This window comes from Anolis sagrei, chromosome 2 (genome assembly GCF_037176765.1).
Source record: "Anolis sagrei isolate rAnoSag1 chromosome 2, rAnoSag1.mat, whole genome shotgun sequence".
Classification (NCBI taxonomy): Eukaryota; Metazoa; Chordata; class Lepidosauria; order Squamata; family Dactyloidae; genus Anolis; species Anolis sagrei.
The window spans coordinates 176,790,207-176,802,616 of NC_090022.1; the positions used below are offsets into that span (position 1 = coordinate 176,790,207).

General features: G+C 40.8%; 1 protein-coding gene across 7 annotated transcripts in view; it reads right to left on the minus strand.

Annotated features, from left to right (window-relative positions):
* The window catches only part of FLNA (filamin A), a 169,209-nt gene that overhangs the window by 26,242 nt on the left and 130,557 nt on the right, over positions 1-12,410 (minus strand). For 4 of the 7 annotated variants that reach the window (XM_067464199.1, XM_067464196.1, XM_067464197.1 and 1 more), the window contains 5 exons: positions 8,730-8,837; positions 4,415-4,505; positions 2,556-2,696; positions 2,298-2,426; positions 58-231 (listed from right to left, as the gene is read on the minus strand). In XM_067464199.1, coding sequence (XP_067320300.1) covers positions 58-231; positions 2,298-2,426; positions 2,556-2,696; positions 4,415-4,505; positions 8,730-8,837 — 643 coding nt within the window. The remainder of the gene's footprint in view (positions 1-57; positions 232-2,297; positions 2,427-2,555; positions 2,697-4,414; positions 4,506-8,729; positions 8,838-12,410) is intronic. The other 3 variants (XM_067464198.1, XM_060763184.2, XM_060763183.2) reach the window with 1 other exon arrangement.

Below are 12,410 nucleotides of genomic sequence, written 5' to 3' on the forward strand. Positions count from 1 at the left end.
ATGGGACAGCTAGCAATCCAGAATCCCGCCCCCCTTCAGTAGGGCACCAAATCTCACCAGTAATCTTGGCAGTGAAAGGACTTCCTGGGATATGTTTGTCATTGTATTTCACCAGGATGTTGTAGTCACCCGGCAGGACTGGAAGATAGGACACGGTACAAGTGCCATCCTGGTTATCAGTGCAGCCGATCTCAGCCTTAGAGGGGCCTTCGATGGCCAGAGAGAGGCCACCTGCAATAGGTTCAGAAAGCAACACAGGGAAGGTAAGAGGGAGCCCATTACTCTGCATAAGCATGATAAATAAGCAACGTGAAGTCTTCACACCCATTTTGCGTTTGCGCTCTGTACAGATGGTCCTATTTTATTCTGAAAGTAAAGCCAAGAATGGACTTGCTCGGCAGAACCATGAAGAACCCTTAATTTGTACCATTGAGAAACAAAAGGTTTCAATTGTCACTTTAGATCTTGTAAAAAGATAATGATCTATTTTGAAGATTTAAAAAATTGCGTATAAATAATGATAAGAAATATGATTGAAGATGTTTTTTGATGATTTTTTACTGTTAGATTGTATATATTATGACATATTCTTTTGTCCAAGATACTGTAAAAAGAGAGAAGAATGTATACTTATACATTTTGTTGGACACATTTATAAATAAAAAAATAAAAAATTGAAAATAAATAGAAAAACTTGAACTATATTTCTGTGGTTATTTTTTTTTTAAAAAAAAACCCTATAAAATTGTTATATGACTATCTGACACAATTTTTGACCTTGAGTTTTGAATATCCATCTGTCTATCTGTCTATACACATCTAACTCTGGGAATGTATTACTCTTAATCAATGCAAGAAGTATTTCCCATGAAATCAGAATGGCCGCCTCCCCAAATTGCCAGCTTTGGTGAACTTTGCACCTTCCAAAGTTTTATCCCCCAGTCACTACTCCAGGCTTTGAAACAACTTAACACTGAGGTCTTGAGCTTTGGTTTCTTGTATTTTTAATTTCGCTTCTCATTTCCTGTTCCATTTGCTTTGGGTCTTTTCAAACTGTAATCATGTGAGCTTGACCTGTCTTCTTTGCATTTATACACTTCTTTACATTTTGAGAGATTTAGACCAGGTTATGAAATGCTGTGTGCCTTCCAATTGCCTCCAACTTATGGATAACCCAAGAAAAACCTATCACAGGGTCTTCTTAGTAAGGTTTGTTGAGGAGGCGGAGTGTATTCAGTGAGTTTCCATGGCTAAGTAGGAATCAAACTCTGGTCTCCAGAGTTGTAGTCCAGCATTCAAAATATTATACCATCTGGATCCCTTATTAAATGTTGTAAATGAAACATGTCTCTAGCCACCATACGCATAGTACTAAGCCCATCCTTATAATGTATTTTTTTATTTATTTAAAACAATTATATTCCGCCCTTCTCACCCGGAAGGGGATTCGAGGCAGAGCACAGCATATATACGGCAAACATTCAGTGCCGGGATACAAATTCTTATATACATACAAAACAGCTAAAACATTTATCAAAATATTAAAATACACCATTTATAACCATCCTTGTCATCCATGTCAAATCTAATTGGCCTGGTAATCTTTCCTATTGCTGCTTTATTGCCCTGTCCCGAAAGCTTGGTCCCACAGCCAAATTTTTACCATCCTTCTAAAGGACAGGAGGGAAGGGGCCGACCTGATCTCACCAGGAAGGGAGTTCCATAGCCAGGGAGCAATCACCGAGAAGGTCCTGTCTCTCGTCCCCACCAATCATGCCTATGATAATGGTGGGATGGAAAGCAGGGCCTCCCTGGAGGATCTTAATCTCTGTGATGGTTCATAGGGCGAGATGCGTTCGGACAGGTAATTTGGGCTGGGGCCATTTAGGGCTTTAGAGGCCAAAGCCAGCACTTTGAATTGTGCTCGGTTGCAAACTGGCAGCCAGTGGAGCTGGCGTAACATAGGAGTTGTATGCTCCCTGTATGCCGCCCCACTTATTAACCTGGCTGCCTCTCGTTGGACTATTTGAAGCTTCCAAGCAGTCTTCAAAGGCAACCCCACTTAGAGTGCATTGCAGTAGTCTATCCTAGATGTAACGAGAGCGTGGACCATCATGGAGAATGAATTGAGAAACCAGGCAGCTATTTTCTGCATCTAAATGAAGCAGAGAGGACCCCCAACCTTACTCAATGAAGGAAACATCAGAGTCAACAGTCAATGACATAGATTATCTCCAAAGACATAAGCGTTTAAGTAGGACAAAGAAGTAAGGATCAAGAGAAGTTGTCTGACTCACCTTCTCCTGCATCTTTTGTATTGACAGTGAAGACTGCAGGCTTGTTGACTACTCCGTGGATAAGACCTGGCCCATAGGCAGTCACATGGCCACTGTTGACATAGTCGACATAGAATTGAAGGGGACTGCCTGTTAAGAAAAAGGAAAAAGATGGTATCATCTAGATTACTATTCCTTCCACTAAAGTCTCTCAAACATACCACCCAGAACAAGTCACAGGAATAACACAGCTTCAAAGTCTCTTGACAGTGAAGTTACCTGGGATGTGCATATTGTCATAGCGGATGTCCATCTCATGTAAGCCAGCTTCTGTGGGTGCATAGCGCACCGTCACGGTGCCATCCTTGTTGTCTGTGATGTCTGGCTTTGCTACCTTGCCAGATGGCATCCGCACCTCACCTTCAAGGGAAGGAACAAGGCAAGACAAGCAGCTTTAGAGTAGAAAACCAAGCAGCCAAGATTCCATGCTAAAAAGATGTTTCAACTGAACCTGGGTTTGAGATCCTAATTCACTCATTTGTTGCTGTGAGCTCTCTCTCTCTATATATATGTATATATATGTGTGTATATATATATATATATATATATGTATGTGTGTGTGTCTATATATATATATTATAAATGTCGTAAATAAATAAATAAATATGGCACTTGTTTGCACAGCGCTGGAACTTCTTCAAGTTCTTGTAAGCATGCATGTATTTAAGCATATTAAAATGCTAAGAATTGTAATATAGGGGTAACAAAACATGCAGCCCCCATATGATTTTTTGGGCTGCAGACATATTTGACCTCCTATCATTGACTCTACTAGCTAGGGCTGATGGAGCTACAATATAAAAACATCCAGATGCCCATAATATGTCTGTCTTATCTAGCTGGCCTAAAATGTTCTACTTGTTACTTTTTGAGAAATATGGGCATACAAGTACTGTACCTAGTTAATAAAGCCCTATACGGTTCGGGCACAGACTATTTAAAAAACCGTATTTCTGTATACAGACGAGTGCTGTAGTCTGTGGAGGAGGCCTTCAGTCCCACCCCCATTCTCAAGTGCGGATGGTGGTGACAAGACAGAGGGCCTTCTCCATGATCGCTCAACTCTGGAACTCCCTCCCCAAAGAATTAAAAATGGCCTCATCTCTCCTCTTCTTTAAAAGGCTTTTCAAAACACATCTATGCACTTTAGCCTATGGAGAGGAGGACTAATTAAACCTTATATTCATCCCCACCTAGTTGCTGAACACCTACCTCCATTAATCTGCTGTTTACCATCTTCACTCCATTAATTTTAGTCAATTTTTAAAGAGATTTTGAAGATTTAGTATGTTGTAATTGTATAGATTGTATTATGTCTTGTTTATTTCAGTTGCTTTTATAATTTTTATTGAGCTTGTTTATTATTTGTTATATGTTATCCTGGGCATTGAATGTTTGTAATTGTGTTTTATTTTGTTATAAGCCACCCTGAGTCCTTCCGGGACTGGGTGGACTATAAAAAAGCATTATTATTATTAATTATTATTATTTTAATTATTATTAATTATTATTAATAATAATAAATAATAATGATAATTATTCCATATTTTGCATGAAGGAAAAAATATTGTGCTATATACATTCTAAAACAGGGTCTTGTTAGCCATACAAAGGCCTGCTATGGCCATCAACAAAGTTGGGGAGAAAGAAAACAAAGTGAAATAAGAGGTCTATTACTACTAAACCACCTACCATCCAAATCTGTGTATAAGCCAGGAAAAAACTCACAAAATATCACTCCTAAAAAACCTGGGTCAACTTATACACAAGTCATTGCAAGTGCAACGTCCATTTATATGAGGCACAGAGATCATGAAGAAGAACTGTCTTCTTTGCTTTTTCCTTAGGGAGCAAGACTGATGGTCCAAAAACATTAAAAAATTAAATCAGAAACTCAATAGCTGAGTTCTGATCATATACATGCTGTGTTCTTGAAATATTGCTGCATACATACACATTAATGGTGGTCTATATGAAAACTGGCCTGGCATAACAGCCCTAGCGCTAGATTTAAGGCTGAGCAGGCCCAGTGAAAGTCTTCTATCATGGATGAAAGGTTGTCCAGAACTCAGAATTACCTGTTATCTCTCCTTTCTTGATGGTAAAAGGGATAACCAAGTCGAAAGGCCGGAGTCCAGCATCCAGTCCATTGATGGGACGGTCTGTTGCCTGAAAGATAGAGTCAGCCCACCAAACCAAAAGAAGAGTGAGAAACAGGTCTTTGAAAGCCATGGGAGACAAGAAGACAATGGGAAAGAACGGCAAGAGTCCATAAAAACAGCGATGGAAAACACAGCTGACGAAGACAAATCTCAAAAAGGCCACTTGGTGAGTTTGTTTCTTATTCCCCAAGAGCTAATTGGCCATTGCTTAATTAAATGGGTTTGGGGATTCGTCCTCTCACTTTCTTTCAATCCATAATGTTTCAGGTCTGCATTTCCTGACAATAAAACCTAAAGGCTTCTGAAACCAGAGTTTGTAACTAAGCAAAACGCCAGGTTGTTTGAAGTTATGACTACCCGTTTGGATACCATGAGACAACTAAAATGGCTAAATGAGACTTCCAAGACCCAGGACTTATTTCCAGAGCTTGCAGAATTGTAATTTTCAGAACCCAACAGCTAGCAATTTGTCTTTGCTAGGTGTGAGAACTGGGAGGTGCAGCCTAAATCTGAACCTTACCAAACTCTGACCTTTCCAAGTTGGCAAGTTCTAGGGCCCTGAATTAAGAAACTTGGCCTTCAGTCGTAGAAGCCATTCAGGCAGATGATACATTTCATTTTAGGGGCATTTGGTATTGAACAAGCACACAACTGTTTGCTGTTTAAGAAAACACCTCTACCAGGGTGGAGCTGTTCCCCAGGGAAGGAGGGCACTAATGCCAGGAAGCATCATAGTTTTGGTGCCATTTGTTGTGTGGCACCAATGTATGCGGCACAATGGCAACAGATAGAACCTAGAGGGCTACATTTTTACAAAGATAGCAAGGTAAAAAGCTACACTGGGTGGTAGCACCTAAAATTAACTTTCTCCCATGCTCTGGATAAGTTCTAGCCCAGCGGCTCTCAACCTGGGGGTCGCAACCCCCAGGGGGGTCGTTGGGCCATTTTCGGGGGTCACAAAGCTGCCTTGGTTGGCCTTGCCCCTACCAAAATGGCTGCCAACCCTTGCCATTTGGGCAAGGGAGGGCTGCCCGGTCCCCGCACCTTTCCGAGTTCGGAAGGGCGCGGGAGCCAGGAGGAGGGTAGCACTCACAGCCTTGCCATGAGGGCAGCAATTCTGCCCGGCCCCCGTGCCTTTCCGAGCTCAGAAGGGCGTGGGGGTGATGGAGGGCTGCCCTCACTGCCTTGCCATTTGGACAGCCTTTCTGCCTGGCCCCTGCGTCTTTCCATGTTCAGAAGGGAGTGGTGGCCAGGCGGAGGGTTGCCCTCATGGCCTTGCCGTTTATAAGAAGTTCTAGTCCTCAAACACATCTCTATAGTCAACTTCCAGTGGAGGCTGACCACAGAGTTGCACTGGAGGGCTGAGGAAAATTATATGAGTTTTAAAGTTAAATCTGCAAATCTAGAGAGCCGACTCTAGTTACTCCAACTTGGCTGCTGGGCAGACTGGCTTTGAGGATAGGGAATTATTGGTCTTCCCAAGATTGAGACTTCAATTCCTAGGAAATCCAACCAGCAAAATCACTGGGAATGGATTGTGGGAGCTGTAGTCCAAACCATTGGTGGAGTTGAATAACCTCCCAACTCTATTGTAACTGTTCAGAACAAGAGTTAGTGCTGAGCTAACTCTAGTTACGGCTGTCCTTAGATAACTAACTACTAGTAAAAGTTTCCACAAAAGCCAAGAAGGGGAGAAGCACTGCCGTCTATTCCCTCATATTATGGAAAAAGAGGGCTTAGCACTACCTGAGTGGGATAGCAATTGACACGCTCTGGTTACATCCTGTATAGATTACTGCAACACTCTCTACGTGGGGTTGCCTCTGAAGACTGCCCGGAAACTGCAATCAGTCCAGCGCTCGGCAGCCAGGCTACTGATGGGAGCTGGGTACAGGGAGTGCACAACTCCCTTGCTGCACCAGCTCCACTGGCTGCCAATTAGCTTCCGAGCACAATTCAAAGTGCTGGTTTCAACCTATAAATCCCTATACGGTTCCGGTCCAGTTTACCTGTCTGAACGTATTCTCTCCTATGAACCATCAAGAATGTTAAGATCTTCCAGAGAGGCCCTGCTCTCTGTCCCACCACCTTCACAAGTGCGTTTGGTGGGAACGAGAGACAGGGCCTTTTCCATGGTGGCCCCTCGGCTATGGAACTCTCTCCTGAGTGACATTAGATCTGCACCTCCCTCTTGTCCTTCAGGAGGCTTATGGAATAAAGCATTCCCTGAATAATGGCTGAGACTGGTTACAGACCAAAGTGAGTGACCACATATGCGGTCTGAGTTGAACATGATTTTACCTTGGCAATTTGGTATATATGTATTTTATCTATATGTATTTTAATCTTGTATTGTTGTATGATGTTTTAACTTGTATTAGTAGCATTGAATCCTTGCTGTAAGCCGGTCGGAGTCCCTCTACGGAGGGATATAAAAGTCTTAAATAAATAAAATAAATAAATAGAGCAGAAGGTTTGACAAGGACAACACACAAAGCATGGATGGCCCCCCCAAGACCAGCATCAAGAGATGGAGGGACGTGACCTTAGACAAAGACAACTGGGGGGAAAGCCTGAATCCTATCACATTCTGGGAGGATCTCTTCCCCTCCGGAATTCAGGTGCAGAGGACACAAAAGCGGGGTGAAAGGAGAGAGGGGAGATACCCCTTGTAACAGCCTGTTTGTAGCAGCATTCAAGCAAGTATGTGCATTTGGGGTGGAGTGAAGTGGAAGAGAGGAGACTATGACAGGAATCTCTGGACCAAATGTGCAAGGAAGGAGCTGGAAAAACCTAGTTGGGGCCAGCCAATCACAGCTCAAGGAATGCTGTGATGGGGGTCCTAATGGAAAGAAAGGATACAAAACTGAGGCTTGTCTTTGACAAAAGGCAGATAGCGGAAAAACAGCACAGCTCATTTTTTAAAAAAACGTATTTTATCTTTGTGTCTTGCTTGCTGGGATTGTGGCGCTGATTCAGAAAATTGCATTGGATAGACCACATCAGCTCTATGCTTAAAAGATGGTAATTTAAATGCTGCATTAAAACACACTGATTCTTTATGGGCAAGCGGAGTAAAGACAGGTATGAGATATGTTCTGTATCTCAAAAAGAGCTGATGAGGTGACAGATATCTCACATGCCCACACTTATCCTAATGAATAAGCTCTCTCATTTCTATTAAATTCTCTCCAGATTCTAGAACCAGTTAGTCTTCATGGATGCAGGTAGGGCAGAGCCTGCAGCCAGAAATTTAGTCTGATAGCCAAACTAGACATAACAGCATAGATGCAACTATATCTTCCCCCAAAGTCAAAAGCATCATCAGCTCTTTTTGAGATACAGAACATATCTCATACCTGTCTTTACTCCGCTTGCCCATAAAGAATCAGTGTGTTTTAATGCAGCATTTAAATTACCATCTTTTAAGCATAGAGCTGATGTGGTCTATCCAATGCAATTTTCTGAATCAGCGCCACAATCCCAGCAAGCAAGAGAAGCCTCCCACAGGATGGTAAAACATCTGGGCGTCTCCTGGGCAACGTCCATGCAGACGGCCAATTCTCTCACACCAGAAGTGACTTGCAGTTTCTCAAGTCGCTCCTGACATGAAAAAAAGTAAAGTCTATACAGGGTTGACAGATATCTCACATGCCCACACTTATCCTAATGAATAAGCTCTCTCATTTCTATTAAATTCTCTCCAGATTCTAGAACCAGTTAGTCTTCATGGATGCAGGTAGGGCAGAGCCTGCAGCCAGAAATTTAGTCTGATAGCCAAACTAGACATAACAGCATAGATGCAACTATATCTTCCCCCAAAGTCAAAAGCAAATAAAGGAAGTTTTATTTGCATTAGGAATCAGGGAAAGGGAAGGAAGATACATTCCCCTCTCCGCATCTAGACTGAAGCCAAGGGATCTGAATTACATCTCCGCATAGCTCTGCAGCAGACAACAGGGATTGACACGCAGACTCGATTCCACATGCCACCTTCATCTTCCAAAAGCAGGTCCCCATATTCTGCCTCATCCAATCTGTGTCAGAGTCACAATGCAAAGTGCGTCGGAGGGAAATCTGTGCATTTGTGACCTCAAAGCAGCAACCCAACCTCCCCACCCCTCAGCCGCCAAGCAGTGCCAGACAGTGCAAAGCAGGCTACTGAATTCCATAGGGTAGCTCCCCCAAACTCAGAATGTGCTGGGCTAGCTTCTCCGCCAAGAAACTGAACTGTTACTGCCGGTCCCCAGGGCTGCTGTGCACCAGGCGGGTATGCGTAGGATGGGGCACGCATCGGCTGGGCCATCTGCTGGGGGGTCGGGCGCTCACCATCCAGGGCCTGTGGCAGGAACGGAGGGTGGAGGGGCAAGAAAGTTAGAAAGGACCAACCAATGGAGAAGGCAGCTCTGAGCCAGGGTACCCATTATAAACCTGAGGTGGGGGGAAAACCTGAAGCCTTCCATATGTTGAGGACTCATCACTGTAGCTCACATCACTGGCCAGACTGCCTGGAGCTGGGGGAAACTGGAGTCTATCAACACCTGGAAAGCCTCCACACTCTCCATTCCTGCATAATATAGCTGTGTGCCCCATTTCAGAACTTCATAGAGGTTAACAGTCAAACAATGGCAAGCAGTTGCTTAAAGCTACCTCAGTGGAAGTACAGTGGTCTTTCCAAAAAAGAGAGGTGACTTCAATGTCTACTTATTGTTGTGCAGAAGAATGTATGTCTCTACTCAACCCATGTCATTCCTTGGAGTCAAGAGAAGCATCTCATACAGGCTGTCAACAGTACTAACTTCTATGCAGGACAAATTATTGTATATGCTCGAGTGTAAGCTAAGTTTTTCAACCCTTTTTTTAGGCTGGAAAAGTCCCCTTCGGCTTATACTTGAGTCAAGGTTATTTATTATTTTACTCTGTTATTATTATTATTATTTCATTTCATTTATTATTTTATTCTATTTATTATTATTTCATTTATCATTTTACTCTATTATTACACAACAATTTTTGTTATTGCTACATTCATTATTTTACTCTTTTTATTATTATTGTTATTATTACATTTGTTATGTTGCTATCTTTATTATTATTGGAAGGATACATAAGCACATTTACATTGAAGAAGGTAAATAATCATTTAATCAGAGCTGGACAGTCTTATCTTAAATTATCATTTTTTAAAATATTCAAAAATATATAACCTACTGATTCCTCAATAAAAGTAATTTATTTGGTATCTATTTTTATTTTGCAGTTTACCAGTAGCTGCTTCATTTCCCACCCTCGGCTTATACTCGAGTCAAGGTTATTTATTATTTTACTCTGTTGTTGTTGTTGTTGTTGTTGTTGTTATTATTATTATTATTATTTTCATTTATTATTTCATTCTATTTATTATTATTACATGTATCACTTTATTATTACACATTATTTTACTGTATAATTGCTGTTATTGCTACATTCATTATTTTACTCTTTTTATTATTATTGTTATTATTACATTTGTTATGTTGCTATCTTTATTATTATTGGAAGGATACGTAAGCACATTTACATTGAAGAAGGTAAATAATCATTTAAGAAGAGTTGGACAGTCTTATCTTAAATTACCATTTTTGGAAATATTCAAAAATATATAACATTTACATTGAAGAAGGTAAATAATCATTTAATCAATGTTGGACAGTCTTATCTTAAATTACCATTTTTGGAAATATTCAAAAATAAATAACATTTACATTGAAGAAGGTAAATAATCATTTAATCAGAGTTGGACAGTCTTATCATAAATTACCATTTTTGGAAATATTCAAAAATATATAACCTACTGATTCCTCAATTAAAGTAATTTAATTGGTATCTATTTTTATTTTGCAATTTACCAGTAGCTGCTGCATTTTCCACCCTCGGCTTATACTCAAGTCAATCCGTTTGATCAGTTTTTTTGTGGTAAAATTAGGTGCCTTGGCTTATATTTGGGTCGGATTATACTCGAGTATATACAGTATGTGTCAAAAACTAGAGCTTGTGCAGGGCAAGAGTAACTTTTTCCAACACCTCAGTAGAACCTGGTGAATTTGATTTTGTGGGGTGAGGTATCCATTCTGCTCTTCAGCCTGAATTTTCTGCCCAAAGTTCTGAACTGGAGGAGTATTAAACAACTGCAATGATTTCTTTAAACGTTCAGACCACACCAAGAGCAGCTTCACACCTCACATACAAGTCTTAACTATGGGTGAGGTCAATAAAAATGCAATTCAGTTATTCTACAAAAAAATTAATAATTCTGAAGTGGAATTTACCACATCTACTAATTTTCCACAATTATCAGGAGTCATGAGAGCTAGGAACTTATTTTTAAAGAAAACCAGAGGTCAATTCCCGAGAGTTATGTGGTTGCTTTTAACAAAATGGAATAATGAGAATTTCACTATATCACTCGGATAGCCCTAACACATGAGAACAGTGGTTCTCAACCTGTGGGTCCCCAGAAACCCTAACAACTGGTAAACTGGCTGGGATTTCTGGGAGTTGTAGGTCAAAACACCTGGGGATCCACAGGCTGAGAACCACTGCACTAGAAGGAATCTTCAGATGTAACAGACACTCTGTGTCCCTATGCAAAATAATAAGTCCCACAACACTGAGTCTAAGTTCTAGGAGGCTGTATGTAGTGCATGCTGAAGATCAGGGTGGGCAAGAAAGACCATATTGTTCGGCAACACATAATAATGATCTCATTGCAGCATATGCATTTTGTGCTTGGCTTGCCAATTTGCCTCGGGGGCAGAGGCATCCTAGGAATGTAGCATGTAGGTTCAAGATGGGATTTCTCTTACATACATGAAACCCAAGAGGCTGCAAAAAAAAAAAGTCTGATTCTTTTTGGATTTTCACCTGCTATATCAGAGCCTTTGTGAGTGGAAGAATGCTATCACACACACCACAGTTTCCTATCCAAGAATAATCCCATTTTAATGTCAACAGCAGTAAAGAGCATAAAGTGGACAAGATCTAGATCCAATCCTTTGGCAACTATGGCATCAGAAGGCCTTTCAAGGTCAATATGGGTCATGAAACTAATAAAAGAACAGAGATATAGCCCTGCTAGATTTGCCCAAAGGTACCAAAATCACAAAAATCACCAACCGCTGCTCTGAGATCAGAGTGAAGAAAGGGGCCAGGAGGGCAGTTCCATCTTGTCTCCTGCACCGTTCTTATAATATAATATAATATAATATAATATAATATAATATAATATAATATAATATATTGTATATACATATAATATTAATAATATTATAATACAATATATTACTACTACTAATAAAATAATATTATAATTATACATTTATATTAAATATAATATTACTAATAATATTGCAGTATGTTATAGTACAGTGTTTCTCAACCTGGGGGTCGGGACCCCTGGGGGGGTTGTGAGGGAGTGTCAGAGGGGTCGCCAAAGACCATCAGAAAACACAGGTTTTTTTATTGGTCATGGGGGGTTCTGTGTGGGGAGTTTGGCCCAATTTTATCATTAGTGGGGTTCAGAATGCTCTTTGATTGGAGGTGAACTATAAATCCCAGGAACTACAACTCCCAAATGTCAAGTCTCTTTCCCCCAAATTCCACTAGTGTTCACATTATTGAGCATTTATGCCAATTTTGATCCAGATCCATCATTGTTTTGAGTCCACAGTATTCTTTGGATGTAGGTAAACTACAACTCCAAAACTCAAGGTCAATGACCACCAAACCCTTCCAGTATTTTCTCTTCGTCATGGGAGCTCTGTGTGCCAAGTTTCGTTCTACTCTATCGTTTGCCGAGTTCAGAATGCTCTTTGATTGTAGGAGAACTATAAATCCCAGCAACTACAACTCCCAGGAGAGAATGCCTCTAGGA